The sequence below is a fragment of the Sinohyriopsis cumingii genome, chromosome 13 (assembly GCF_028554795.1).
Source record: "Sinohyriopsis cumingii isolate HCF-2022 chromosome 13, ASM2855479v2, whole genome shotgun sequence".
Lineage (NCBI taxonomy): Eukaryota > Metazoa > Mollusca > Bivalvia > Unionida > Unionidae > Sinohyriopsis > Sinohyriopsis cumingii.
In genome coordinates this window covers 50,774,565-50,801,295 of record NC_142973.1, presented here as the reverse complement: position 1 = coordinate 50,801,295, position 26,731 = coordinate 50,774,565, and the positions used below count along the sequence as shown (strand labels likewise).

The window sequence follows — 26,731 nt, the reverse complement described above, 5'->3', positions numbered from 1 at the left end:
CAGTGTTTTGGGACTGTCGGTGATGGTTGGTCTTTCCTCTGCGTGCGATACTCTGTTTTCTCAGGTGAGATTTTTTTATTTACCAGACACTCCATCTCAGCAGTTTTTAACAGCTGCCAATATAAGATTATTCCAATTTTAAATGAAATATTTATTGAAAAATTGAATTGCTGACCCATCTGACCACCCATATAGCTGTTAATGTTGGTCATGAGGTTGGGCAGAAACCCAGGTGTCACGTATGAAGTTTAGATAATATCAAATCTTAATAACTTCAATCAATTATTTTTAATATTTAAGTTTCAACATCTACTTAAAAGTCTTAATCAGTCATCAGATTTAAAAAAAAAAAACCAAGAGAAACAAAAAGTCTCAGATATAACAGGCATATTTCAGCTAATAAGTAAAGTATCCTCCCTTTCTCAAAAGTCAAATGACTGTCCAGCATACAACGCATTCATCATCTTGTACAAAGTCCCGCTTGTACGTCGAATGTTTGGCTGATACCGACAATTACCTTGAATTCTAAATGACACTCGTATAAGATGCTTTATTTCTTTACGACAAAACCCTTTATTACAACAAAAGGTTCATTCGGACCCTTCGTCCTTTGTTATAACGAGACTTGATAACAAGCAACTTTATTCAAGTAAATGTATATGTGTGTCATTGCTATTAGTAAGATTTCTTGTATTAAAATGTCAGTAGATCAAGCACATTCCAATCCGTTAACGATTTCTTGCAGACGTTCGGTAGTAAGCAAAAAAAGAAGGTGGGAGTGATCTTTCAGAAAAGTGAGTACAGTCTTGTTATCTTACAATACTCTGGTTTCGTGCGATGTTGTGTCCATCAGAGCGAACTTCATACCCATAAACTAATTGCCACATTCTTTGAATTAATTTCCTCTTTAACTTGAAGTCTGAAAATTCGATTCGATAAATGTTGCATTGTCTTTTTCACTTAATTGTGTCCATAACGGTTACTGTACTTTTTACGGAAGAGAATCAAATGTTTGTGCTCGAAATATATATATATATATAGTAAGAGGGGGTGGTTAATTGGATTTGACTGGCGTTATTTAGACGATGACCTCCCTCGATAGTATAAGCCAGCAGGAGTGTAAGAAGAATAGAATTTCAACAGAGAACTGAGCGAGAATACTGGGAAGAAATAAAGCAATTCGAGCCCCTTTGACAAGAAAATAACAAATTTAATCGGAACAAATTAATAACGGCAATTCCAATTCAAGTTAGATTATGTCAATAGAATTTAACAGGAGTATCCAATTTGGATTCATTTCATCATCATAACGAGAGGTGGAAAGAGCGCAATGTCTACGACCTATTTGCATCACCTTCCTTCATTCGTTGACCGTATATCAAAGTCCTCCTAGTTCATTAACTTCCTATGTCGCTATAGAACTTATATTAAAGTTTGAATCATTAGCCGAGAAATTAATGTTATGCTATTACTTAAAGTATTACCATACGTAGAACAATATCCAAATGAGATACCTGCTTGCAGGACTAAGCATGTACCCATCAGATGAACCTCGGCCTTTCTTGTCAAGCCAGAATAGTCACCTTGGATTTACGAAACGGAATGATTTCCGCATTTTGGGGGAAAACAAAAATTTAAATTTAAATAGCACAAAATGCTTGAACAACAAAATTATACAGTCCACGATCTCCTTTCGGAAAACGTAAATAACAGACGAAATAACGGATCAGCATTACATATAAAACGAGAGCAAGTTGTGACTTTCATTTGGGATTTGTTTGAACAATGACGGTTTGAGAAAAAAAGTCAACAAACTGACTTGAATTTCCTTTGAGTCTAGAGTTTCCCACAGACACCTGCATACAATCTCCTCCTCACTTTTGCCATGATTGTACTGCACCCCTATAATGTATGTAAATGTAAGTTTTCGTAGTTTTGTAAGTGTCAAAGTCCAAGACATTAACGATAACGGAGATTTGAACCAAATAACTTGTCGAACTTGTCTGCGTAGACAGTACGATTTGACATCAGAAGCTTTGAGGACTTATTACGTAAATACATTTTCGGCAGTTAGATGGCAAATTGAAACTTTGGTTATTTAAGGTCAATTACAAAATACGTTTACCTACGATCTCTCCACGCTCTCCCTAATATTACTTTCGCTAACCCACCCTACGATCTCTCCAGGCTCACAATAAGCTCATTCCATCTCACCCAACGATTACTTCAGTTCAGCCTACGATTATTTCATCTCATCCTACGATTACTTCAGCTTACCCTATGATCTCTCCAAGCTCACACTACGATTAATCCAGCTCATCCTACGAATATTTCCACTTACCCTACGACTACTGCATCTCACCCTACGATTAGTTCAGTTCACCCTACAATTTCTCCTTGCTCACCCTACGATTACTCCATATCATCCGACAATTACCTCCACTCATGATACGATTACTTCATCTCACCCTATGATTCCTTCAGTTCACCATACGATCTCTCCAGTTCACTTTCTAGCTCGCTGTATATTACTCCAGGACTACGACCACTCCAGCTAATCCATTTTGAGCGATATGGTGTTCCATAAATGTCGGCTCATTAAAGATTCGGTCCACACAAATGTAATTAATGAAGTTCCCCATAACATACTCAGCCCATTACTGAGTGGGCCAACAACAAAGTCGGCTTTAATCTTGATCCTGCATGGCTTTTGTTGCTATTGAACAATAAATAAAACAGGTACTAAATTGGGTCAAGAGAAGACGTCAAATATTTACTACTAATAATAAATTTATATAAATAAAATACTTAATTACGGTTAGTACTGATGAAATGAATAAGACAGGGCAAAGTCGTGCGAAAATACAAAATTGTATAGTACCGCTCCGGTGGCCTAGTGTTTAGAGCGTCCGCCTAAGATGCGGGAGGTCGTGGGTTCGATACCCGACCTAGGCAAACCAGAGACTTACAAAAAAGGTACTAACAGCTGCCTGTTAGGACTTGACTGGGTGAGACATGATGCTACATGTCTGCGGCATGATGCTCCAGTGCTAGACATCACTGTAAACTGCCACATTGCAGACATCGTAGCGATATGACTGAAAAAGTGGTAAAGCTACATTAAAAATCCAAATCACATCACATCTCACGTCACATCACAAAATTTTATACTAAAAAATAAATACATAAAAATTTGATATGTTTGCTTTGTGTCCATTCCTATATTTTTTTAAAATAAATAATATCCATTTAACTCAGTAAGATAGCGACCTTGCAAGCTCGGAGCCATTTAAAAGTTAAAATAGTTGTTGTTCATAAACAATTTACGATGTACAGATGGGAAGGGCGGCTGTAATTAAGTTACACGTGTCGACACATGTCTACGGTCACAAATAGTAGAGTAGACACGTCCTACCTTAAACTCAATTAACAGTTAACAGGCAGCAGAACAATGGCAGTTTCAAAATGTTGATTATACAGTATATAATTTAGTAAATCTGGGATTATGATTTTTCTACTATATTTATATCGCACAATAACTGACCGTTGAAGACGATGTACAAAAATACAAAGATGAAATACCGTTGAACAAGGAACATTACATCCACATTACAATTATATAAAACCGAAAGGCTGTGTATATAGGCCGAGTACGTAATGGGCCGAATACGTTATGTGGACTGAGTACTTTAAGAGCAGAACACGTTATAGGCCGATTTGGGAAGGCTGAGTTCGTTATGGGAAGAGAACGTTAATGTGCCGACTCTCCTATGGGCCGAGTCATGGAACTGTTACCACGATGTGATAAAAACATAACCTAAAATGCCACCAAAAAAGGCCAATGAATGATGGAAATGAAATACATTCACGATCAGAGAAACATGGCCCAATTTTATTTATCATATATTGTACAGAATGGATTTTTTTCAGGTTTCCTGCGGAATAAATGACTTTCTTGATAATGTAACGGTATCCGGCTGGATTAAAAACAAATATCTTATCAATACACACATCAAATAAGTTCAATTCATCTGCAAAGTACGTGTATTAAAAAATTCGGACATATTTGTGAATCACCAAAAATGTTGTAAATAAATTGTTACACTGCGCACGAAATTAATTAATCGTGCCCGCATGTCTGTCATTCTGGCATGCGCATGCGTGCTGGTGTGTGTATTACCTCAATTGGCTGTGCGTTTCGATGTTCTTTGAAATAATTTTAATTGTGAGTCACTCGTTTTCACTTTGATGCTTTGGAATATTTACATGCTGGTCCCCCGTTCTTATTAATTTTGTCTGATATATTTTTCCGGACAGGTCTGTTGATTCTTTTACTGTGTAGTGTCCCTTGCATGGCCCTGTATATCAATGCAGAGCATCTACTCTTACTGCTTGGACAAGAACCTGCTATAGCCAAGTAAGTGATGTCATAATCTCTGGTATTTTGCATAAGCATCCAACTAAAAATGCAGATTGATCTTTACTTTATATCTGTTTGAAGACAGATAATGTTTTTGATTATTGCTTTCTTTCTGCGAAGGTTTAACTTTGAAACAAAGTAATGAAAACGAAAACACACCAAAATATTAACTGCACAGGCCTCGTCGTCTCCATAATTTATTAGGGCAAGCGAAACAAATCCTTCTCATGTTTCTTTCTGTCGATACGCTCTACTGTTCCAAGACCAAAAGAGCTTATACGATGCGTTGTTTGCTATGGCAACAATGACCTTCCTCATAAACTACATAAAGGAAGGTCATTGTATGCAGTTTTATTCTGAGATTTAGTTTGTCCTAAATGAGAATGGTGTCACATGAAAATCCGAAATAGCCGCCACGGCGGCAGTGGCGTCACTCGGGTTGGTGTCACCCAGTGCGGTAGCTCATGGTGTCACCCCCATGGTCCTCCTTCCGTAACAGACCATTCAGAATCCTTAGTAATGTCATTTTGGTGTCACTCCCTCTGATGGTGTCATCCGGTGCAGTCCGCATCCCCCTAGCGACGCCACTGCTGTGCCTGCTAGTCATGTATTTAACTATGATCGGTTATCCGCTTATGAAATCCGACTAGACCAAGCAGTGTGTGCTCTGTAAAATTTGCAATTTTTCATTTTGGTGTCACCCGTCTGAGATGGTGTCACCCGGTGCGGTCCGCACCCCCTGCACCCCCCTAGCGACGCCACTGCACGGCGGTCACCTTAAAAATCTTGTTTTGGCAGCGCCTTCTGATGGATAGTTATAGTGACATTGGGTTGTTACTAAAAAACTTCTTATAACCTGTTAATGGTTCTAATACATATTTTACCAATAAAATGTCCAGCATGGCCGATAAGGTGGCCATCTTGAAAATCGACTTATTGTCCTTAACAAATGACCACATCGACTTATGGTTTACGCTAATAGCCTTCTTATGATGTCTATTTGGTCTTATATGAAAAGAGCTGTAAACATCTTGATACTTTTGTTTTGGCTTTTTCTCCTGAATAGATGGTTGTATTGACGTGAGATTTTCACTGAAGGATACCATATGACATCTAGTTGTTCCTGAATAAGAATTACGATGGTTACCTCCTCCATCTTGATGACCATGGTGGCCGTCTTGAAAGTCTTGTTATCTTTTGCTCTTGAATGTGGTAATATTGATATGGTACTGTTACTAAAACACTTCTTTAGTTAACCTTAACTGAATCAATGCCGATGTGATCAACCAAAATGAGAACAAATCTCGTCATAGTAACTTCTTCTCCATGTATGGCTATACCGACATGTTTAGCAAAGTTAATCAAATGAGACTTCTTCTGTCTTGCAAATACACAGTTGTTCTTATATTACAATGATGCTGATACAACCTAAAAAATGCAATCTTGACGGTCATCGTGGAAATCTTTATATGTCTGCTTCTCCTGAACAGATGGTCATGCACACATAGGAGGTTTGGAAAATACTTTAGCAATATATAACTGGTTCTGAATGAAACTTTTAATCATCCGACCTTCAACATGGCACCCAAATGGATATCTCGGAAATCTTGCTACACTACTCCTCTTTCACGGATCATGTTTTGACATGGGGTTTTCACTAAGCACCTTTAGCAATATGTATTTGGTTCAGAACAAAATGGTGACCACCAGCATATCTGCATTTGTGTGGAGGAATTCGAAAGCCGTATCTAATTGACCTTGGAGTCAAATCAAGGTCATTGGCTACCTTTTTGTACTTTTTGAGCTTATGAATATAGTGAATTTTACGTGTAAAGTTAAGTTTGACCAGTCAATGTATTTGGATGCATTCTAATTAAACAAGCTGATAGTCAGAACTCTGACATTGATGCAAAGGTCAGGGATCTTACCTAAGGGCTTTAGGTGTACTAACGTGAGAGCAGGATAACACAAATAAGTCTGATGAATTTTTATCAAACCCAGTTTGTGCATGTCTCTATAAAATTCCTTGAAGAATTCCAGTATAATAACTTGAGTTTCCTTTCTCTAAAAACATAATTATAGATTCAACCAAACTTTGCATTTGGTGATATATTAACAATTGTCTGAGACAATTAAGTTCAGCGATCTTTCATCCGTGATACCAGGTTCGAGGTCAATGGCCATGACGATGAATTTTGTACCGCATACACCACAGGTGCTCGACGCGAGCTTGATGTTAAGAAAAAAATAATCTAAAGGAAAAAAATCATACAGAGTGACAAAAATACCCTAGATTACCCCCATGACCCGTTCTGACATAGGACCTTCTCTATCATAATATATAAGAGAGAAGGTACGGAACTTCCAAATACTTCGCTCCACCCATGACCCTCGATTTCCTTCTGCTATTTCCGTCTTTAAAGGCACGCGACCATACTATATGGCTTGTTTTACTTCTGATATATTTTTCTATCTATCAAGCCATCATTGACTTTTCTGCGTTGTACCAAACTGAAGTTACGGGCTCCGAAACGTGCGATTTTAGCGAAATTTTCCTTGTGGACACTTCTGTGCTCATCCGAAAACCGGTGACAAGAGCGATATGGACAATGTTTTCAACTCTATGGTGCATCATTTCTTTTATTACAGAACAGCGGTAGATGCAAAAGTAAGTTTTTTACTTACCATTAACTCGATTCAACTTTAGGAATCCTGTTCCATGCAAGTATTATACATTGTCTTCTTCACTGCACAACACATCGTATACATGCATCTCTATTTTCAAAATAGGCGGCACTAACGTCAACGCCGAAATATGATTGGCTCAGAAGGTTATTCTTATTATCATAGGAGCACGGAAGTGTCCACAAAGGAAAACTTCGCTAAAATCGCACGTTTCGCAGCCCGTAACTTCAGTTTGGTACAACGCAGAAAAGTCAATATGGCTTGATGGACAGAAAAATATATCAGAAGTAAAACAAGCCATATAGTATGGTCGTGTGCCTTTAAAGACGGAAATAGCAGAAGGAAATCGAGGGTCATGGGTGGAGCGAAGTATTTGGAAGTTCCGTACCTTCTCTCTTATATATTATGATAGAGAGGGTCCTATGTCAGAACGGGTCATGGGGGTAATCTAGGGTATTTTTGTCACTCTGTATGATTTTTTTCCTTTAGATTATTATTTTTTTTTTAACATCAAGCTCGCGTCGAGCACCTGTGGCATACACTTGCTTATAAAACAAGGCCAACTGCAAACTACTTAGACCTAGATCTGCCGTCGCATAATGCGCTTTGTTGTTTGCAGTTTGACTCGAGTTATAAGCGAGTACATACGGGGATGCAGTTATCAACTATCTCCAGAACACATTAACTCAAAAATGTAAGAAAATATGTTTGCTTCCAAATTTGGTGTATTGCAATTTCTACAGAATATCCGATATGGGTTAAATACTCCGCAGTTAATAAAATACATAGAAGAAATAGACTTATCCTGAATCATTTAAATTCTTGTTTGCCCATTTAGTATTATATTTTATTATATTTTTCAAGTTTTTCATCATCGAAATGTATCGTTGATACAGATATACGACATCAGCTGTAGGAAGTGGATTCAACTAAATTAAATAAACACAGTTTGATACAGACCAGATATCATAACATATAGCTTGTAACACGATTCTTCAGAATATTCTTCATAGACCAATAATTCCGCGTGTAAGGTTTTCGGTCTTATTTTCGTTGTAGTTGTTTCCAATATTTTACATGTTCTGACTAAGAAGAATTTCCATTATTATTATTATTATTATTATTATACGAAGAATAAGATATGTATTTCTTAAAACAGATATGGTGGATTGTATGTGAAGACCTTTACCTTTGGACTTCCGGTAAGGACAGCAATGCGTAAGATGGAACAAAATGAACAAAAAAAACATTGATATTGATACAGCAAGAAACGTACTAAAAGTAATCTCGTTGAAATAGCTTGAAATGTACTCAAAGTAATCACATTGAAATAGTACAGAATGTACTCAAAGTAATCTCTGAAAAAGTATATCATGTACTCAAGGTAAATTTCTCTCAAAGAATGTACAGCATGTACTCAAAGTGATCTCAGTCAAATAGTACAGAATGTACTCAAAGTAGTATCATCAAAATAGAGAATGTACTAAAAATCACTGAATATTAAAGAATTTACCTAAGTTAAAATCATATCCTTATATTGCAGAAAGTCACATTGGATAGAATCATTTGTGTTAAAAACTGCCTAAGGTTGATGAACGACAGCGTAAAGAAAATATTTAAATACAACTAAAATACAGACAATAACAAAAACAGCAACAATGATGATGATGATAATAAAAGTGATAAAGAGGAGTATCATTATCATCGCCATATTGCAATGATGACACCATGAAAACGATAACGATTAGATGATGCAGAGGAACGTCGGAATATATGGAAATATACCTTACAAAACATTACTACGTTTCAAAAAGATGATACGACTTATCATATGATGCATTCACGTCCTGCTAAAAATGTATTTGTAAATCTAATTTAACATCTAAGCTTCTAGGGAACTAGCTTTTTGTGATAAAATTGTTTTTACAATGCAGTTTCATTCAACCTTACCTTTTGTCGCAGAATTGCAACCGAGTGGGTTTTTGGACTAAATGAATAAGACAAACACAATGTGAGAAAGATGGAAATTTATGAATGAATTAATAAAGAAAAATATATGATGTAAAAATACAATGATTCTCTCACGCTCTCAACATACGATTTACTCAAATCACTCTACACAACATTCACACATCGAAAATAAACAACACAAAAAAATTAAATCAAAATGAAGTACAGATCCAAGAACCCTCATGGACTGCACATACACCTCAAACAGTATTTTACACAATAAGAGATTCACATAATCTCGAACATAAATTCTGTTAAGATTCAAAATAATCTTAACACAACTAAGATTCAAAATAATTTTAACACAACTAAGACTCAAAATAATCTAATGAATATAAACAAACAAAAAATGCAATGGAACAACAATTGATCCAAACGTATGCTGCTAGACCCTTTGTACAGTCGCACGATTCCTTGGGTTGGTCCACACTCTTATCGACCGCTCGCACCCTTTATGAATCCACCACGAGTACAGTCATACGTTACACGTACAGACAGCATACAGCACTTTTTCAATTTTGCTACGCCTACGTCCGTGTCACAGACATACGTACATACATACATACGTATCGACAGCACGTAGCATTAATTGTTCTGGAAACTCCAGATAGCTCTAAGCGACTTTAGACGGCTTCGGACAGCTTCAGACCGCTCTAATCATATTCACAGTCACAATGATAATCACATTTCATAGACACAATCACAGCTACAAACACGGTCAACTACCATAACAATCAGCCACAAACACAGTCAGCTACGAACACAAGTCAGAATCAGCTACAATAAAACCAAATTGGACATAAAAATAGTTTCTGTATAATCTCTAGATATATGATAATACTTTAAATCTGCGTTGTAATAAACACATTATTACTCGATAAGAACTACAAACCGAATAAGCTTCGCATATCAAATAAAAATGTAAATTTAACACTTACCCCTATGGCTGGAGAACAATGGAGAGTGTATACTCCTTGACGTGATCCAAAAACGACCAGTGTGGTTTTTAGAAATTGGTCTTACTTAAATCCATAGGAGAGTGAGTACAAGTCAGGGTAGAATACCCGTGCATATCATGTTAGTCATGATACCTGTCACAAGTAATCTATGTGGCTAGGTACATGTTAATACAGTCGCTTACCTGGAAAAACACATTCACCCTAGATAACGTTGTACGCATGTACAACGAGAAATAGTCGAATTGTTTTAAGACAAAACCAAGTTATTTCTTTGCCTAATTCTGTGACACCTTTTTCTACGTGTAATCTTTGCTATCTGGGGCTCTGTTGAAAAAAGAACAACACAATAATAAATAGATAAATACAATTTTAAAAAAGAGCATAAAAATTAACGTAGCGGCTTTCACAGCAGTAGAAAAGGTTATTTCATCAGCTTTGAAAGCCGCTACGTTAATTGTTATTCTTTATTTAAATTGTGTTTATCAATTTATTATTTTGTTTTCCTGCATCATTGTGTTGATAGGATGACGTCACGTTGCACTTGCATATGAAACGTTTCATTGGCTGATTGAGAAATACCTCTGGCATCAGCTTCCGTGTTAATCTATATTATTTCATGGCTTTAATAGAATTTGATATGAAGGATTGCTGAAAAACTTTGCAGGCAAAAAAATTTGATAGATAAAATGTCTTTGTAGCTTCACTTCTGTAAAGTTTTACCATAGCACCTGCTATTGGTAACATTGACCATTTAAGCATTTTACCAGACAGTTGTAAGTCCAAGATTACAAGACGTGATAATATAATTGAATAAGGCTGTAGGACTACTTTTCTTTATGTACATAGCACATATTTTCTTTTCCTTTCTCAGGCAATTGCAATTGAATTTTCTCTATTCAAATACCTTCAATCGCAGGTAAGTTTATAAACATATAAATAACATTCATTGTTACTTCACTCACGCATTTGTATCAATCATAGTAAACTCATATTTTAGAAATATTAATAGGTATTGATCGTATAAACATCTATCTGCAATTAATAAAAGTTAGGCAACAAAATGAATACATTGTAGAACAAGTTCAAGACAATTAAAGATACACGTACAAGTAAGTACATCTGGTAATCTGTAAATATCCAATGACAGTTTATACTGTAGTTTCAGAAAAACTGATAGAGAGCAGAAATAATTAGAAAATATTATGTATTTCTGAAGAAATACAATCCTATCATCAGATCCATTTTTCCAAATAGTTTTTCGTGCTTATGATTGAAAGTCAATTCTGGAATGGTTTGTGTTCGTTATCCCTCAAAATGTTTGCAATTGTGAATATGCTGAATCGGTAAAGAAATGTGTTAATATGTCAATGGTGAGATCTCTTTCAATATCTCTGTGCTCATATTTATTCAGTGTAGAAGATAAAATAGCATCAAGTTACCTCCCTTGTGTAGCTCCAAATACATGCTATTGAATTTTAAGAAGAAAACAGCTACAATGAACCCTTCTTGATCAATCAATGTCGATCTTGTCATAGATATTGTTTTCAGTTTTGCAAACATGATGTGTAATATTATATAAAAGCTCTTGCAAGTAGACTTGTTTCTAAAGAAATCACTGAAAATACACCATGATTACATGATTTATACTTGTTGGAACCTTGGTGAGAACAAATATTGCATTATTCAATGAGCTTCGCACATTTCATTAGAAATAAACACAAATGGAAGATCCCATTTATGACGTCACTATTCCCCTCCCGATCTTATACATTATAGCGTTATGACTCTGAAATACATTAGGATGCCTTTTGGATATTTCGATCTGATTGCTGAAAGGGAATCAATTGTGATGCCACGGCTCTTATAAAACCGTGTATAGTATTGCAAAAAAAAAACCAAATTGGCCCGGATTTCATCAACACAATCCATTCTGTACTGTGTAACGTTACCGACTTAAAGTTTTGTTGGACAAATTAGTCATCGTAATTCTGGACTAACTGTATGACCTTTGTTGACCAGTTTCTTTAACATAAATAACACAATCGTCATGTAATAAAAGTGCTTTTTTTATAAGAATGTTCGATTACTCATTAAACTCAGAGCTCTGATATGATAATAAGGGTCTCATTCTTTTGCCCTGTACTTATGCCAGAGCATTGTCGCACCAAGCCTGGTTATTGGAGTCATCACAAACATATTGAATGCTGGAATGCACGGGTTAACCGTCTATCTCTGGGAATTTGGAATAAAGTAAGTCGGGGTAACATACTGTTTTATATATATATATATATATATATATATATATATATATATATATATATATATATATATATATATATATATATATATATATATATATATATATATAAAGCCATTGTATAGCAAATTTCTCACCGTTATTCCTATAATTTTCACTCAAAGAAATACTGAAAATAATTCACTAGCGAATGATCGGTCAAATGACAGCTGTCATATCTACGCATGCCCTGCGACAACTACTTGGAATGTTGGATTGGCTTATTAATGTACGTCACAAGGAGTTTATATGAATGTCACTATCATTTTAACAAGTTTTAGGAGATTCGTATTTTTGTTACATAAAGAAACGAAGGACAACTTAAGTATTCAATTTAATTTGTTTGTCATTATTGATGGAATGCAAACAGTATATATAAGTAATCTCTTCTAGACACATGATACAGAAATTTAAATTTAGAGTATCTTGTGAACAAATTATACATTCAGCCTATAAACTTGCTGTATAAATACTTATAACTGTAATGCATACATTCGTAATTATATAAGCAAGTCACTGCGTACTCATTGCAATTTAAAAAGCCATGAATTGTCAGGATATTCAACAAGGACTCAATTAAAGATTTAAAACATGTATAAGTTTTAATTCTATTATTAACTTCGTGAATATTTCTTTCGAGGGCATCAACATTTCTGATTGATTGGTTGATTAATTGATTGATTAACTGATTGATTGATTGATTGATTGATTGATCAATTGATTCTCTTTCAGAGGAGCAGCAGTTTCTCTTGTTTTAACTCATTGGTTTATTGTCGTGTTCCACGTTATCTATATCTATGTAAGCAAAGTTTACGTAGCTACTTGGTCCGGTGAGTAGTTTCTACCTCCTTTCTCTCAGAACTTTTTTTTTCAAAAGCATTATTTACTTTAAGGCCTTTTATGAAAAATGTTTTAATTTTTCAGCATGAAGCATCTACCTCCATAAGATTTAGAAGTCCGACAAGACTGAATGACATTTGAAACAAAGTGACGGACATTGAAGTTAGATAATTTGCATCTATAATTCATTGTTGTTTATTGTTATTTCTTTAAAATTTTGTCTCGTGTCAGACATTTTTATTATCATTATCAGTAAAAGCAAGCTTTGTACCAGAAATTGTTGCAAGCTAGACTTATTGTTTTGAAAAATTTATCTGTGTTTACAAGATTGAAACAAGTTATAATGGGCGCCTTTTCTCGGATGTATGTTTATGAAGAAAATAAATAAATAGTGGACTTGAACTGATTTAAGATCCTCATAAATCTTCTCTGACGGCATAAACTTTTTTCTGTCCTGCTATATACTTATTGAATAAACAGGTGCATCCACTTAACCAGCGGCCACTTTGTGAACAATGTTAAAAAAAATTGTACTACCATAAATTATTTACTTTGGCTTAATTACTCTAATTAGTTTTTCTTCTATTTCATCGACGTTATTTTTTCGGAAACATAGCAGTTGCGATAAGAAATTACTATCTTGTATTTTCACCGTACTATAATTCAGATATCACTGTTTTCGAACTATTTGTAAAGTCTTTTGTGAGTAATGAACAAAACAATTAGGAAATTTAACAGATGGTTTTGGCATAAGTTTAACAAATATCAGTTTTATGTCCAGATCAACCTTTTGATTTAATGAATGGATCCAAAGACCTGATAAAAGAGTATGACAGGACGATTCTATGTTCTTTTAGAAAACGTGTTCGTTTGGTGTTATGAAGCGGCCAAGTATAATATTATGTTCAAAATGTTCTGGATAGAAATAAAAATTCATTCACCTTTCTTCTCAGACTCTATTTTTGTTTATCTTGGACAATTCATCGTTATCGCAAACAAAAATACTGAACTTTAATTTTCTTGGGGTATCTATTTTAATCCTTTGTTTACCATGCACATTTAATTAGATTGTGTAGATTTTCTCGATTGGTAAAGGAATAAAGAACAAGAAACACTAAGACATTCTTAGAATCGCCTTTGATCAAAGGAATTTGCAGATACAGATCTACATGCTCAATGTTTAATACGCATTCTTCTTGTCTTTAAAGACAAATCTGTTAATTCCTCTTGTCATTATATCTGTTAAGGATATATAATACAAGTGAAATAGAAGAACATCAAGTGTTAATTATACGGAATCTTCTATTGTCATTACGTTTGGATGATACTATAGTGAGAGTAACATTTATGTTGCTCATCAAAAAGTGCGAGATTTTTTCTGGAATATAGCTTGGAAGTTATTGAATATTAAAGAATTTACGTAAGTTAAAATCATATCCTTATATTGCAGAAAGTCCAGGAAATGTTTTTATATTCGTGGATCTGCTTTACAATGAATTCCAATGTTTGCAGGATTTTCTTTCGAGTGTTTACAGGATTGGTATCTGTTCTTCCGCTTCGCTCTCCCAGGACTCGCCATGGTCTGCCTGGAATGGTGGGGAATTGAAATTCTGACGTTTATTACAGGTATAGTGTCTAGTCTTCCTTATTCTCTATCTGTGCGTAAAGACACGCAGGACATTTGGAAGCAATACTCTATAAGTGCTCGGAAACGGAAGAAAACTCAAGCTAAACTATCGCATATATTTGCAGCTTTTCGAAAAACGTTTGTTTTGATTGGAACTTTGTGACCAAATATACGTTCGTCCATTCCAGCGATTATTGTTGTTGTCGAACCTTAAAAGCAACATATTTTCATAAATTTATTTACATTTTATACGTCTTGTTGTCTTTTATAATTAAAAATGTTTTGCAGAAAATATATTTGTCACTTGATTATAATATCTTAATGGTGAAATTATTGCTTGGCAACATGCTTTGCGCATTTGTCAGTTGACATGGTTAGACTTTAGTTATTCTAATGACGGTTCACGACTGTAACCAACGCCGCCAATGTGATCAAAAACTATATATAAAACTAAAATCTAGTCTTACCACTGGTGAATTATCTGAAGTCAAGATTGTCTGGAAATTTGTTCAGCCTTTGCACGTGACAGGTCTGCTACACGTTTGATTGTTTGATTCACATAAATGGTGGCACCACTATGAAAGTTGAATTGTAGGGCTTTAAAATCCTGTTTATGATCAGCAAATTATCTGTTTAATCATATGTGGCTTTGTACAGTTTCAATATGACGATAATCGGAAAGCAAAAGTGAATCAACCTACAATCAGGCACCTTGTTTGTCAATAACGTCCATATCGTTTGATGAATGAGTCCTCTCTACCAAGCTAATTATATGGCGTGTGTGTATGTGTGTGATTTAGACTTTTAATGTAGCTTTAGCAATTTTCCAGTCATATTGCTACGATGTCTGCAGTGTGGCAGTTTATAGTGATGTCTAGCACTGGGGCATTATGCCGCAGACATGTGGCACCATGTCCCACCCAGTCACATTATCCTGACACCAGGCCGACCAGTCCTAACACTAATCTCTTAATAATGAGCGCCTAGCGAGACAGCTGTTAGTACCATTTTTAGAAATCTTTGGTGTGACTCTTCAGGGGTTCAAACCCACAACTTCCCGCATCCGGGGCGGACGCTCTAACCTCTAGGCCACCGGAGCGGTTATGTGGCTGTTAAACCATTACATATATATATGCTCGTATTTCATTGAGTTATCCACGGTACGTTTTCAGAGGACCTGTGGACCTGTCCTCGTTCTATATATCCGTATTTGCTTACAATACGGTAGTATTGAAATACGATAGAGGGGGTTATTGAAAGTTATATGCACATGCTGATTACCAAACATATTGTGGTTGTCGTTTTGTGTATATATGTCTTAAGGCGAATTTCTGAGGACAGATTGTCCATTTTCAGGTCTTCTCGGAGAGACGCAACTGGCTGCACATACTGTAGCGATAAACATAGGATCCTTTGGCTTTATTGTGAGTAAGCTTTGCATTTAAGGCTAGAAGGATATAAAAGGTACAGATTTTAATTTACCGTAATGTTTTACCACAGAAGTAAAGAACTTCCTTACATACGATTGATAAAAAGCACTAGTGAAGAAGGCGAAAGAAGCAGAACACAGAAGAGTAACTGTGGATCTAACTTTAATGAAAAATGAAGAAAATAATACCCTTGACTGGAATACGATATTCATACCGGTTTTGACTTATGATCGCGTGATTGCGAAGACTGCAAAAGCGAATAATCCTTTCGTGACAGGGTTTTAGAATTTTTAAAAATTTGCCCTTGTTCGCCGCAAGATATCTGGAGAACACATTATAACCCAAGACATTCTTTCACAACAAAGAAATCAGTAAACTTGCAGAGACAAATGCGTTATTTGGATTACAAAGTCAGCGGGTCATTGCAGATTTTGTTGGTTTTTAACTTTGCTGCAATAAAAGAAAGATCTTAAAGTTCAAGTGTAACTTATTAGAAAGAAGATGAATCATTATCCTCCTTGATATTTGGATAAATTTGTTCTAGGATGAAGTACAATGAAACCGATGATAGTACACATTTTATAAAAGGCAGTAAATTAACTGCCATTTTGTTAAAAAGATTTATTTGGCTTTTTGTATTGGCTTGTAAGTACTGTGTTGGGCCATAATATTGCTTCATATTGATTATAAGGAGACTGTTAACTAACAAAATTATTCTTTGAATGGTCAATGCATTTGTTAATTGTGCATGTTGGTTTATTTGTATGTTGAGAGAGAGAGAGAGAGAGAGAGAGAGAGAGAGAGAGAGAGAGAGAGAGAGAATGTTGTGCAAGTTGCAATATCCTATTTCAAGCTGAAAAAGTACAAGTCATATCAAAATTTGTCAGTACATTTTTGACCCCCGCATTTTTTATTTGACCCCCAGTTCTGACACCAAGGAGTTTTTTGTACCCTCAATTTTTACACCCCTGGGTGATACACTGGCTTGTATGCATGCGTGTGATTACGTATGCAAGAACGTAGGTAGTTGGGCAGGTAGACCACTGTATAACACATAATCCTACCTGGTCTGCCATGTTTATTATTGTCTATCATGCGATCATCATTAACTTTTGTTCTTTCTTTATAGATCGGATCCGGTATAGCAGTAGCCGCCTGTGTTCGGGTGGGTAATCACCTTGGTGCTCAGAATCCAGTAGGTGCCATGACAGCGTCAAGGGTTGCACTCACTATTGCAGGTTAGTTAAATTATTCAGGACCATTAACCTGTATCTAATTCTACTTTACTTTCCGAGATCAACAAAAGAACCTAAATTATTTTAGTGCCTTACGAAGTTTTCTACACCATTCATGGTTTTCCTGCCATAAACAATTAAAATCTCCTTTGTCTGGTTCAGGTCATTTTTCGTTAACGTAAACTCTTCATGCTCATAATGGTAACTTTAAACAGTAAAGGCTACAACTTTTTCTCCTTAGACTTTGTATTTTGTGATGATAATAATAATAATAATAATAATAATAATAATAACAACAACAACAACAATAATAATAATAATAATAATAATAATAATAATACGGTGGACATAAATTTTATGTTTTGTTTCGGTTGGTAGTTACAGGTTTCCATTGCTGCATTTGCATTAGTTAGACTTTTTCTCCATTGGATTGATATATTTGAACTGTTTTTTGTATGTGAAGTTTCCTCCCATTGTTAATAAATTTTGCTACCTTAAAAGATTGTTATAGTCATTTTCAAGTTTCACAATTTAACATGAAGTCACATATACTGCATGCAATTATCAAAGTCTCTCTATCTATCTATCTATATATTATCTATCTATCTACTATCTATCTATCTATCTATCTATCTATCTATCTGTCTGTCCATCCTTCCGTCTGTCTATATATATCTATATAAACACAGAGAGACACAATGAGACAGAGTCAGACAGACAGACAGATATGTATGACTGGTTTTCAAACACTGCAGAATATGTATATATTTATCCTTTACATCTTTTGTATAGTTTACATCTAAAATGCCTGTTTGATAAACATTATGTACAACGTGTCTTTGATTACTTTTAAATATTTTACTGTTATATAAAAAAAACATTGTGCTTTGTTAGCATGTTTCAACAGAGGACATATTTACGTTTGCAGTCTTGAGTGTTCTTCTTTATTATGATAGGTACTTTTTAAAGTGTTTCTCTCATCTATTCTTTCTCCGGTCTCTTCGTTACACTAAAGATTGCCCATTATACATTCGTTGTCTGTATCACCATCATTTGATAGTTATCTCTTTTTCTTCTGTTCTACTTCCATTTTCCAAAATGTTCGGGGTTTCTTGTTTCGTTTTTATTTTGTTTTCATCAATTACAATTGCTTATTGACTTTCTTCCGTATTACAATCTCACTGGGGCCTCCGAGGGGCCGAATGGTCTAAAGTGCTCATCGTTACGGATCACTGCCATCTCACCTCTGTCTGCTTGAGTTCGAGTCTCAGGCTCGGCTAACGTTGGCACGTGAGAAAGCCTGTCAGTAGCTTCTCGTGAGTGGATGGTTCTTCCCTGGGTTTTCCAGGGTTCGACCTCCACCAATTATACTGGCCGCCATGTATAGCCTATATTGTGCTGAAAAATGGCGTTAAACCCTACAACAACAACAACAATCTCATTGCAAAGTTATGGAGATTTATCTTTTTTTTTTACGAATATGTATCAACACGTTTTCGTTTCGTATTTTAAAACGTATCGAACAGACACACATACTCATCTTCATAACTCTCTTCCTGTCCACTGAACTAAACAAAATAAAATAATCTCTCAAATCTAAATTTGCTTAAATACGTGTTCACCATTTTCTGGCAAGTGGAGAAGATTCACGTCGCATAGGAGAGAAGACTGTCAATGATGTGCATTGCTTTATATGTCGACTTTAATAGCATGTCAGATATGTAGCACTTAACATAATACCTGTCCGTACAGACGATAGTACTTCATAACGAATGGGAGATAATCGCAGATGGTAGGTCATTTCCAAGAGCAACATGGCGCAGCTGTGGTTAAAAAATCACACGTTTAAATTGTATGCAATTTTCAACAACAGCAAAATTATGTATTTTACGAATATATGGTAAATAACAAAGTTTGTTGTTTTTAAAATCTGTGTCGTTCTTTTAAAAAAAGTTAATTTCAGTTATTGTTCTGAAAATAAAATCCTTTCAAGCTGACTGGTTATATAATTCAATCTGATTGATGCAATATGAAGATCACTCGAGAACAAAGCTAATATGAATACCAAATTGTCGAATTCATCGAATCGATTCAGACAGGATTCGAATGTTGGTCTATGTTAATACAATTATCAATTCCATCCTCGTCTCCTTGTCTACTTTTGTACTGATTGACACACGCACTCATACTACCACTCCGCCATGCCGCATTGTCAAAAATACTGAACTCAGTCGTCTAAATCTACTTAAATGACAATTTTGGGGTCCGAAATAAATTAAAAAATTCTGAAGATTTAGAGAATCAGATCAATTGATGCAGGTGTTATTTCCTCTGTTCATCTTCAAACTCAGTACTTTTAATGCTGAAGACGTATTGTGAGGAGGGGCAATCTTTTATGTTAACTACTTATAATACAGTGGAATTCTCTATGACGTGATTTGTTCATAATAAGAATCACACGGACATGCGACCAATTTAAATTAGCTAAAAATGGATATGTTGATTGCAGGTCTCTGAAAGTTGTCATATATACCAGACATGCCTGACGGAAATGACGTCTGACCGAGTATAAAATCAGCCAGTCAAGCATTGGGTGTTTTTACCAATCCGTAAGAAGCTCATACCAAGACGTATTAAATAAATACGTTAGCTGAAATCCATTCACTGGTATATACAGTATACAGCAACGTCTACCTGGGCTAGGTAGAATGGAAACTAGGTTTAGTAGTAGACCATACGTTTCCATGCATAAAACTGGATTTCCATCACTCACTCATGTCATTTTCAAAAAAGGCGTTGAAAAGAAAATGTGAAAGAAAAACTCCCTTCAGAAAAGAAAAAACCAGAACAAAAGAGATGAAATGAGAGCAAACTTCTTGCATTCTACAACTTAAACTGTTTTGTTTCAAAGTCATATATCAAGCTTATATTATATCTTAGAGATAAATTGCTGACTTAAAAAAAGAAAAGGATATCGTCGAATGTTTTAGCATATTGATAATTCCTTGGCTGTGTAATAACCATAAAAATAATTTTTAAAAATAGGAAACTTGGAAATATATTGGAGATAATTTTGAGAGAAAAGATGATCAGAGATGAGTCGAAGGGGGTAGTGGTGTGTGGAACTGACTACAACTGCTCGGGACGAAGCCACTGTCCGACAACCGTTAACAGCTTTTTAAATGCTCTGGTATATTGATAAATTAATGTTTCATTGCCAATATAATTACCTTCCTAGTCTGCACTTACATTTCATTTGATTTAGAGATTTGGAGTTGTTCCCCTTTAAACTACTTCAACGTTGCATAGTTTACTTTTACGTTCTTTCTCTTGAAAACTGTTACTCAACTCGCAGCGAAACTAAAGGAATATTCTAGTATTCGCATAAGATATTCTCATCCGAATGTTTTGTATTCATTTGAGTTCTTCACGAGAATAACTCACTATTTAGACTAGTTCACCTGCTATTTACTCAGATTAATCGATAGTTTATAATGCCCTTATTTTTAAATGTAGCGTTAACGCTTAGGCGCGGAACTGATGCAAGTATCTAATTCATATGTTCAATTTCGTTTACTACGTTTTCAGTACCACAATTGTAGTACTTTATCAACTGATTTATTGTACTACAATGCTAGATAGTCTTAAGCCAGCCTTCAGTGAGACTCCGTCAGCTCGATGATCCAGTGAAATAATATCCTCGAGTCTTGTTGCTCTAGGTCTATTTAATTATCCTTTTAATTTGGATTATACATGATTCGGTACATTATGAGATAATGATACACAAGAGTATGAGAGGTCTAGTAAATTTTAATTTTGATTTTCAAATCATCACGGAGTCTAGCTGGTCTTGTAATTGTTTAGATCTTTATTTTATGTTCTCGTGCCCATGTATGATACATTAGAAGCAAACATATGGCGTACTGGTACGTGCCAGCATAGAGAAACAGCGGCGAAATATCTTGGAATTGTTGATTTAGAAATATATTTATTAGAGTAATAATATAAACTGTCTCATATTAATAGGGTCCAGAAAGGAGAATGATGTTCATAATTGAAAATGTAAGAGAGTGGATAAATAAATTACCAACTTTTATTTCATTTCGCACATTTATGCCTTTGAAATAAAAGCTCATGTAAAACTTTCATTCCTAACTCTTACATACAGAGTTATGTTAACTATGATCTAAAAGGTCTTTTTATTTTCAGTTTCATTTGCCCTGAGCCTGTTTCTCGTCATTCAGATTCTTAGAGGTTACATACCCAGGATTTTCTCATCTGACATGTAAGTTAAACTCTTATTAGGGACATAATAAACATTGTAGCTTAATATTTTTATCGTATAAATACAAGAGTTTTAAAATTCCCTTTTTTATGTCACATACATTCAGGATCCGAGCATTACCATGGGTGGCAATCATTCATTCGAGTTGAGCGTACTAGTGGCTGCCTTTGGCAAACGTAACATTTAAAACACAACGCGATCTTGAGAGAGAGAGAGAGAGAGAATTGATATCAATGAACAGATTATTATAGATGTAATCGTAAAATATGTTCCTTTGCAAACCTGTCACTTGATCACGGCCAGCACTTTTACTGAATTTTTTTAAACCTATTTTCATGAAAGTCTTCAGATTCCAAATGATGTCATGAAACTTTGAGTGAAATTATGGATACCGCGAATTTGCTACAATTTCAGTGGCATAACGAATTCTATTGTGTTACAATATGACTGTAAAACACACACACACACACACACACACACACACACACACACACACATATATATATATATATATATATATATATATATATATATATATATATATATATATATATATATATATATATATATATATATATATATATATATATATATATATATATATATATATATATATATATATATATATTTATTATTTTTATTGCAGAGAAGTGGTGGAACTGGCATCAGAACTGCTTCTGTTCTATAGTTTCATGTGCTTATTTGATATCACACAGGTACTGCTACTATTACTACAACAACTACAAGTACTACTACCACTACTACCACTATCACTACTATACTACTATTACTACGACTACTACTACCACAACTACTACTCCTCCTCCGACTACTACTGCTAATAATAATAATATTAATAAAAATTGCATTTTCTGAGGATAATACAATCGCTTTTGAAACAGCCAATCTTGCATGTAGTCCTGTATAACAGAATATTAAAGCTAGAAATGCATCGTATATGTAAAAATATAACTCTTACTTACTACAGTTTGTGATACACATGTAACCATAAAATGCACACGCACACGTGTATGCATACAGTCGATTATAACAAAGACAAAATCTACATATAGGTTTGGGAGATCATAGCTATACAATATTGTTTAGTCTGCTTTAATTCTTCTTACAATTCATTGTTTCACCTACTGTCAAAATATACTATTTCCATGAAAGTTTTGATACCGCTAGTTTCACGTGCTAGTTTAGGTCGAACCGACACGAAAAGAAAATTAAAAGTTTCATGAATGCAATAAATAGAGCATGTTTTCTTTTCTACGTGGCATACCAGATATATGTGATTGCGTGGCATAAATAAACGTGATATTTTAACGAGTGGCTAAGCGACTATTTAACATATGTCGTTTCTGGTACTCCTAGACGAAATATATACGATATTTATGCCGGTAAAGAAAACAGTTTATAAAATATTGTCCCAAACTGCTCCAGAATCAATGCCAAGAAATTCAACTAAGACTTTACTCACCCCACCCCCACCCCACCCCAGGACCCTTGTAAATTCAGCCTACTTTCACAGGCTGATCATATTAATATCATTGACTAGCAGTAAATTGCATTTTTGACATTTTGTAAACTATATGATCACATCTGACCACAAAGACTGCCCGATTCATCAATGCATTACGACGGGTTTATCATTGTTGTCATGAAAGAAAGGCAAAGCACTTCATAGAGACGCGAACGGCATCAAATCAACTTTCTTCAGTCCTATATATGAAATGTAATTAAGATTATGTTTATTTATTCTCGTTTACAAAGGGTTCGCTTGTGTTGCTGCAGGTATATCTTCTGCAGACACATGCAATCAAGCCTCGCGTGTCATGATGTTTTGTTATTTCAAATGTGTAAATATAAGGATATATTTTTCGCGTGTGAAAATATAGAAATGGAGAAGAAAAAAATAATACTTTTATATATACAGGATTATTTACGAACTATTTTGAATGCATAACATCTCATTCATGCAGTTCCGACATTCGGGTTGTGATGGAAGCATCCATCTTTTGAATTCCAGCTATGTTTTCTTCTATTTCATTATAAATTTTCATCAAGTTATCAAGTTTGTAAATGGATGATTACCTCAGCAACATTCCCCTTCCATATCTCCGTCGTCAGGAAGGAACTACAAAATTGTTGACTAAGGTCTGTGCCAGCGAGAAACTTTCACTGTACGTGTACATCACTTCAAATCCAGCAGTCCGCCTGGCTTTGAGATATCCTCCAGTCTGGTTAGGTTAGTTACTGGAGGATGTGACTGAGTGGTCTCCAACAGGTGTTGTAGACGATTCCCTCGTAGCTGAGCCATCTGTCTGCCCTCCTGGCTTCAACCATCTACAATATATGTGGACCACGCTAAACCGTTTCCGTAAGATATAAATGCTCGACCTTTTTGTGACAAATAAGAAATCATTTTTATGTACAACAATATTATGGTTGAGAAAAGAGATATAATTTTAATTTTATTTTTTATTGTTGAGGGTGTAGCCAGTGGAATAATACGCGGCATGGGTCACCAGGCCTTCGGAGCTGGCGTTAACGTCACCATATACGTCTTGATGGGAACGCCTCTTTCAATATGTCTGATGCTATTGACTGCTCTGAATGTCAGAGGTAAAATTAATTTCATATTCTGCTTAAAATAGATAACTGATAGCTAAACTAAATAGCACGCACAAAGCAATGTAGCCAGCAAAGAAGCCAGCGTTTCGTTGCTTGATTTTAGAAGTCATTTTAGGGGTAACATTTGATTTTTTGGACTGGTGAAAGTAAAGAGTGTTGAATTCATTTTCTCCTCAGGTGCTTGGGTTGGTATCTGTATATGCGCAGGTCTGCAGGCTATCACGTTCTTAACGAAAATTCTGCTCACAGATTGGGACAACGAAGCTCTACGTGTGAGTATTACATAATTATTAGAGATATACGGGAAAGATAAACACTCATTCCGTTATACGAGTCGATAACTGAAGTAAAATATAATATATCATATGTATTTATGAGTGTTAGACACATTCCAAGACAGTACTAGTGGTTGATTATTTTTCTCATATATATGGGTAAACGATTATATCGCTACATAATCACGTAATGACGTCAAAAACAATATATCCACCAAAACAAAATTTGAACATTAACAAGACTTATGAAGATGAAGACTAATTCTAAATATCCATCGTTTAACAATAAAACGAATTGAATATTTTAAATAAATATTAAATGCTGGGGATATATTCCTCCTTGAGTATTCATAAAGTTGACAAATAACAGGAAAAGGTAAAAAAAAAGTACTTAATATATACACCATACATATTTTAAGGCCGTAAATTGAAGATGTTATTACATACTATTATTCACTGTACGATGTGTGCGCATCAATATATGATATGATTTCAAATGTTTACCACAAGAAATGGGTACCCAATCTTTATTTGGAATTTGCTCTTGACTATTTCTTCTTTTATATATAATATTACACGAGTTTACATATCCCTACAAATATGTTTGTGATAATAAAAAGTCTTGTTTCCCAGTCTCGTAAAGTAACGGATGGCGAGGTCTCACAAGTTCGAGAGGACGTTACTTTTGAAATACAAGAGACAGGTAAAATTACTGTTATCGCTAATTTTTTCAGAGATTATGCAAAAGAAATACAACTGGTTTCCCATACTTTTGAAAGTCTTGATCTAGCAGTTAAATTACGTCTCTGCAATGTACACTAAAGGATTATTTTTTTGAAAAATGTAATGTGTATATGCCAGTTAAATATTTCAAACATGCAATATATTAACGTACTGTAAGAGCAATGTGGACTAATTTAGTTTGGAAGTATAAATTTGCTTGAAATATTTACTGATTATTTTTGTGTTACTGACGTTAGTTATGGCCATCCTTGCAATGTCATAATAAAGATATTTCGCAATCAACAACTTGGCTTTCGTAAATGCTTCATCATACGGTGAATAAATAAAACCTGCATTCATCATATCTCACAAACAAATGCCTTTCATGTGTAAACAATAAATCTTCAAATTTAACATGAATAAGTAGCAAGATTGAAAATGGATACAGTCAGAAAAAGGAAAAATATGTTTGGAGATATGAGATTCGTCGAAATGTATATTCAGATACTCACCTTCAAAAGAAACACAGCGAAAAGAAGACAAAGCAAAAACTTGTTGCACAGAAGGTTACCATATGGTGCTGATAGTTGAATGAAACATAAGTGAAGGTTATAAGTTTGAAACATAACGAGTACATGTAACTTTATCAACTATTCCCAAGCTTCGAGAGTCAAACATGAATGAGGTTGTATGAAGCAAGTTTAATATCCGAATGATATTTATTTTCAAATGTGAATGAATGTATGAATGGCCACAATAAGAAATTCGTCATTCTTGTTTATTAATAACTTGACAATGTTTTCCATTAAACGCAAGTTTAATTTGGAAAGGTAATAATAAATATTGGTTATTGTCTGTTTATATGGCATGAGATGATTACGTAACCACGAAGATCTATTTCTTTGCAGAAAACTCTGGCAGAAATGGTTCTATTGAAACAGACCTGAAGACAAGAAGAGGGATTGTTCTCAGAAGAATCTGTACATGTGCTGTCTTTCTGCTCTTGCTTGTTGGAGGCATTCTTTCAGATTGGTATTTGTCATCTCTTCAAGAACAGAATGGATTCGGCAACTACACAAACACCTCTTTGATCAATTCAAGAGAGACCAACATATCGACAGTGTGGAACGCGTCTTTTGAACTTACATCAGTCCCATTACTTTCTGGCTAGATAAAACCACTGTGCCATGAATGCTCATATGCTTCAATGACTGCCAGAATTGCTTTTGTTTTGGGGAAGGTGTCATCGCTTAGTCACGGAGGCAACATAACTAAAGTCTTCCTTAAACAAATAAATGGTTTGTATACA

At 34.9% G+C, this 26,731-nt stretch overlaps 1 protein-coding gene across 3 annotated transcripts; it reads left to right on the top strand.

Annotated features, from left to right (window-relative positions):
* Positions 1 to 26,731, top strand: LOC149785536 (multidrug and toxin extrusion protein 1-like). Of its 3 annotated transcripts, XM_089931205.1 has the most exons (16): positions 1 to 64; positions 746 to 794; positions 4,318 to 4,417; positions 8,265 to 8,307; positions 10,946 to 10,990; positions 12,227 to 12,324; positions 13,103 to 13,200; positions 14,723 to 14,836; positions 16,194 to 16,261; positions 17,397 to 17,505; positions 21,712 to 21,787; positions 22,434 to 22,503; positions 24,283 to 24,415; positions 24,602 to 24,696; positions 25,333 to 25,402; positions 26,331 to 26,731. In XM_089931205.1, the coding sequence occupies exons 1-16, from the start codon at positions 23 to 25 to the stop codon at positions 26,591 to 26,593; spliced, it is 1,473 nt and encodes a 490-aa protein (XP_089787331.1). In that variant the 5' UTR covers positions 1 to 22; the 3' UTR covers positions 26,594 to 26,731. The 3 variants fall into 3 exon arrangements, 1 of the variants encoding a protein (XP_089787331.1); XR_016413513.1 differs by lacking the exon at positions 24,283 to 24,415 and having other exon boundaries at positions 26,331 to 26,398; XR_016413514.1 differs by lacking the exons at positions 25,333 to 25,402; positions 26,331 to 26,731 and having other exon boundaries at positions 24,290 to 24,415; positions 24,602 to 24,623.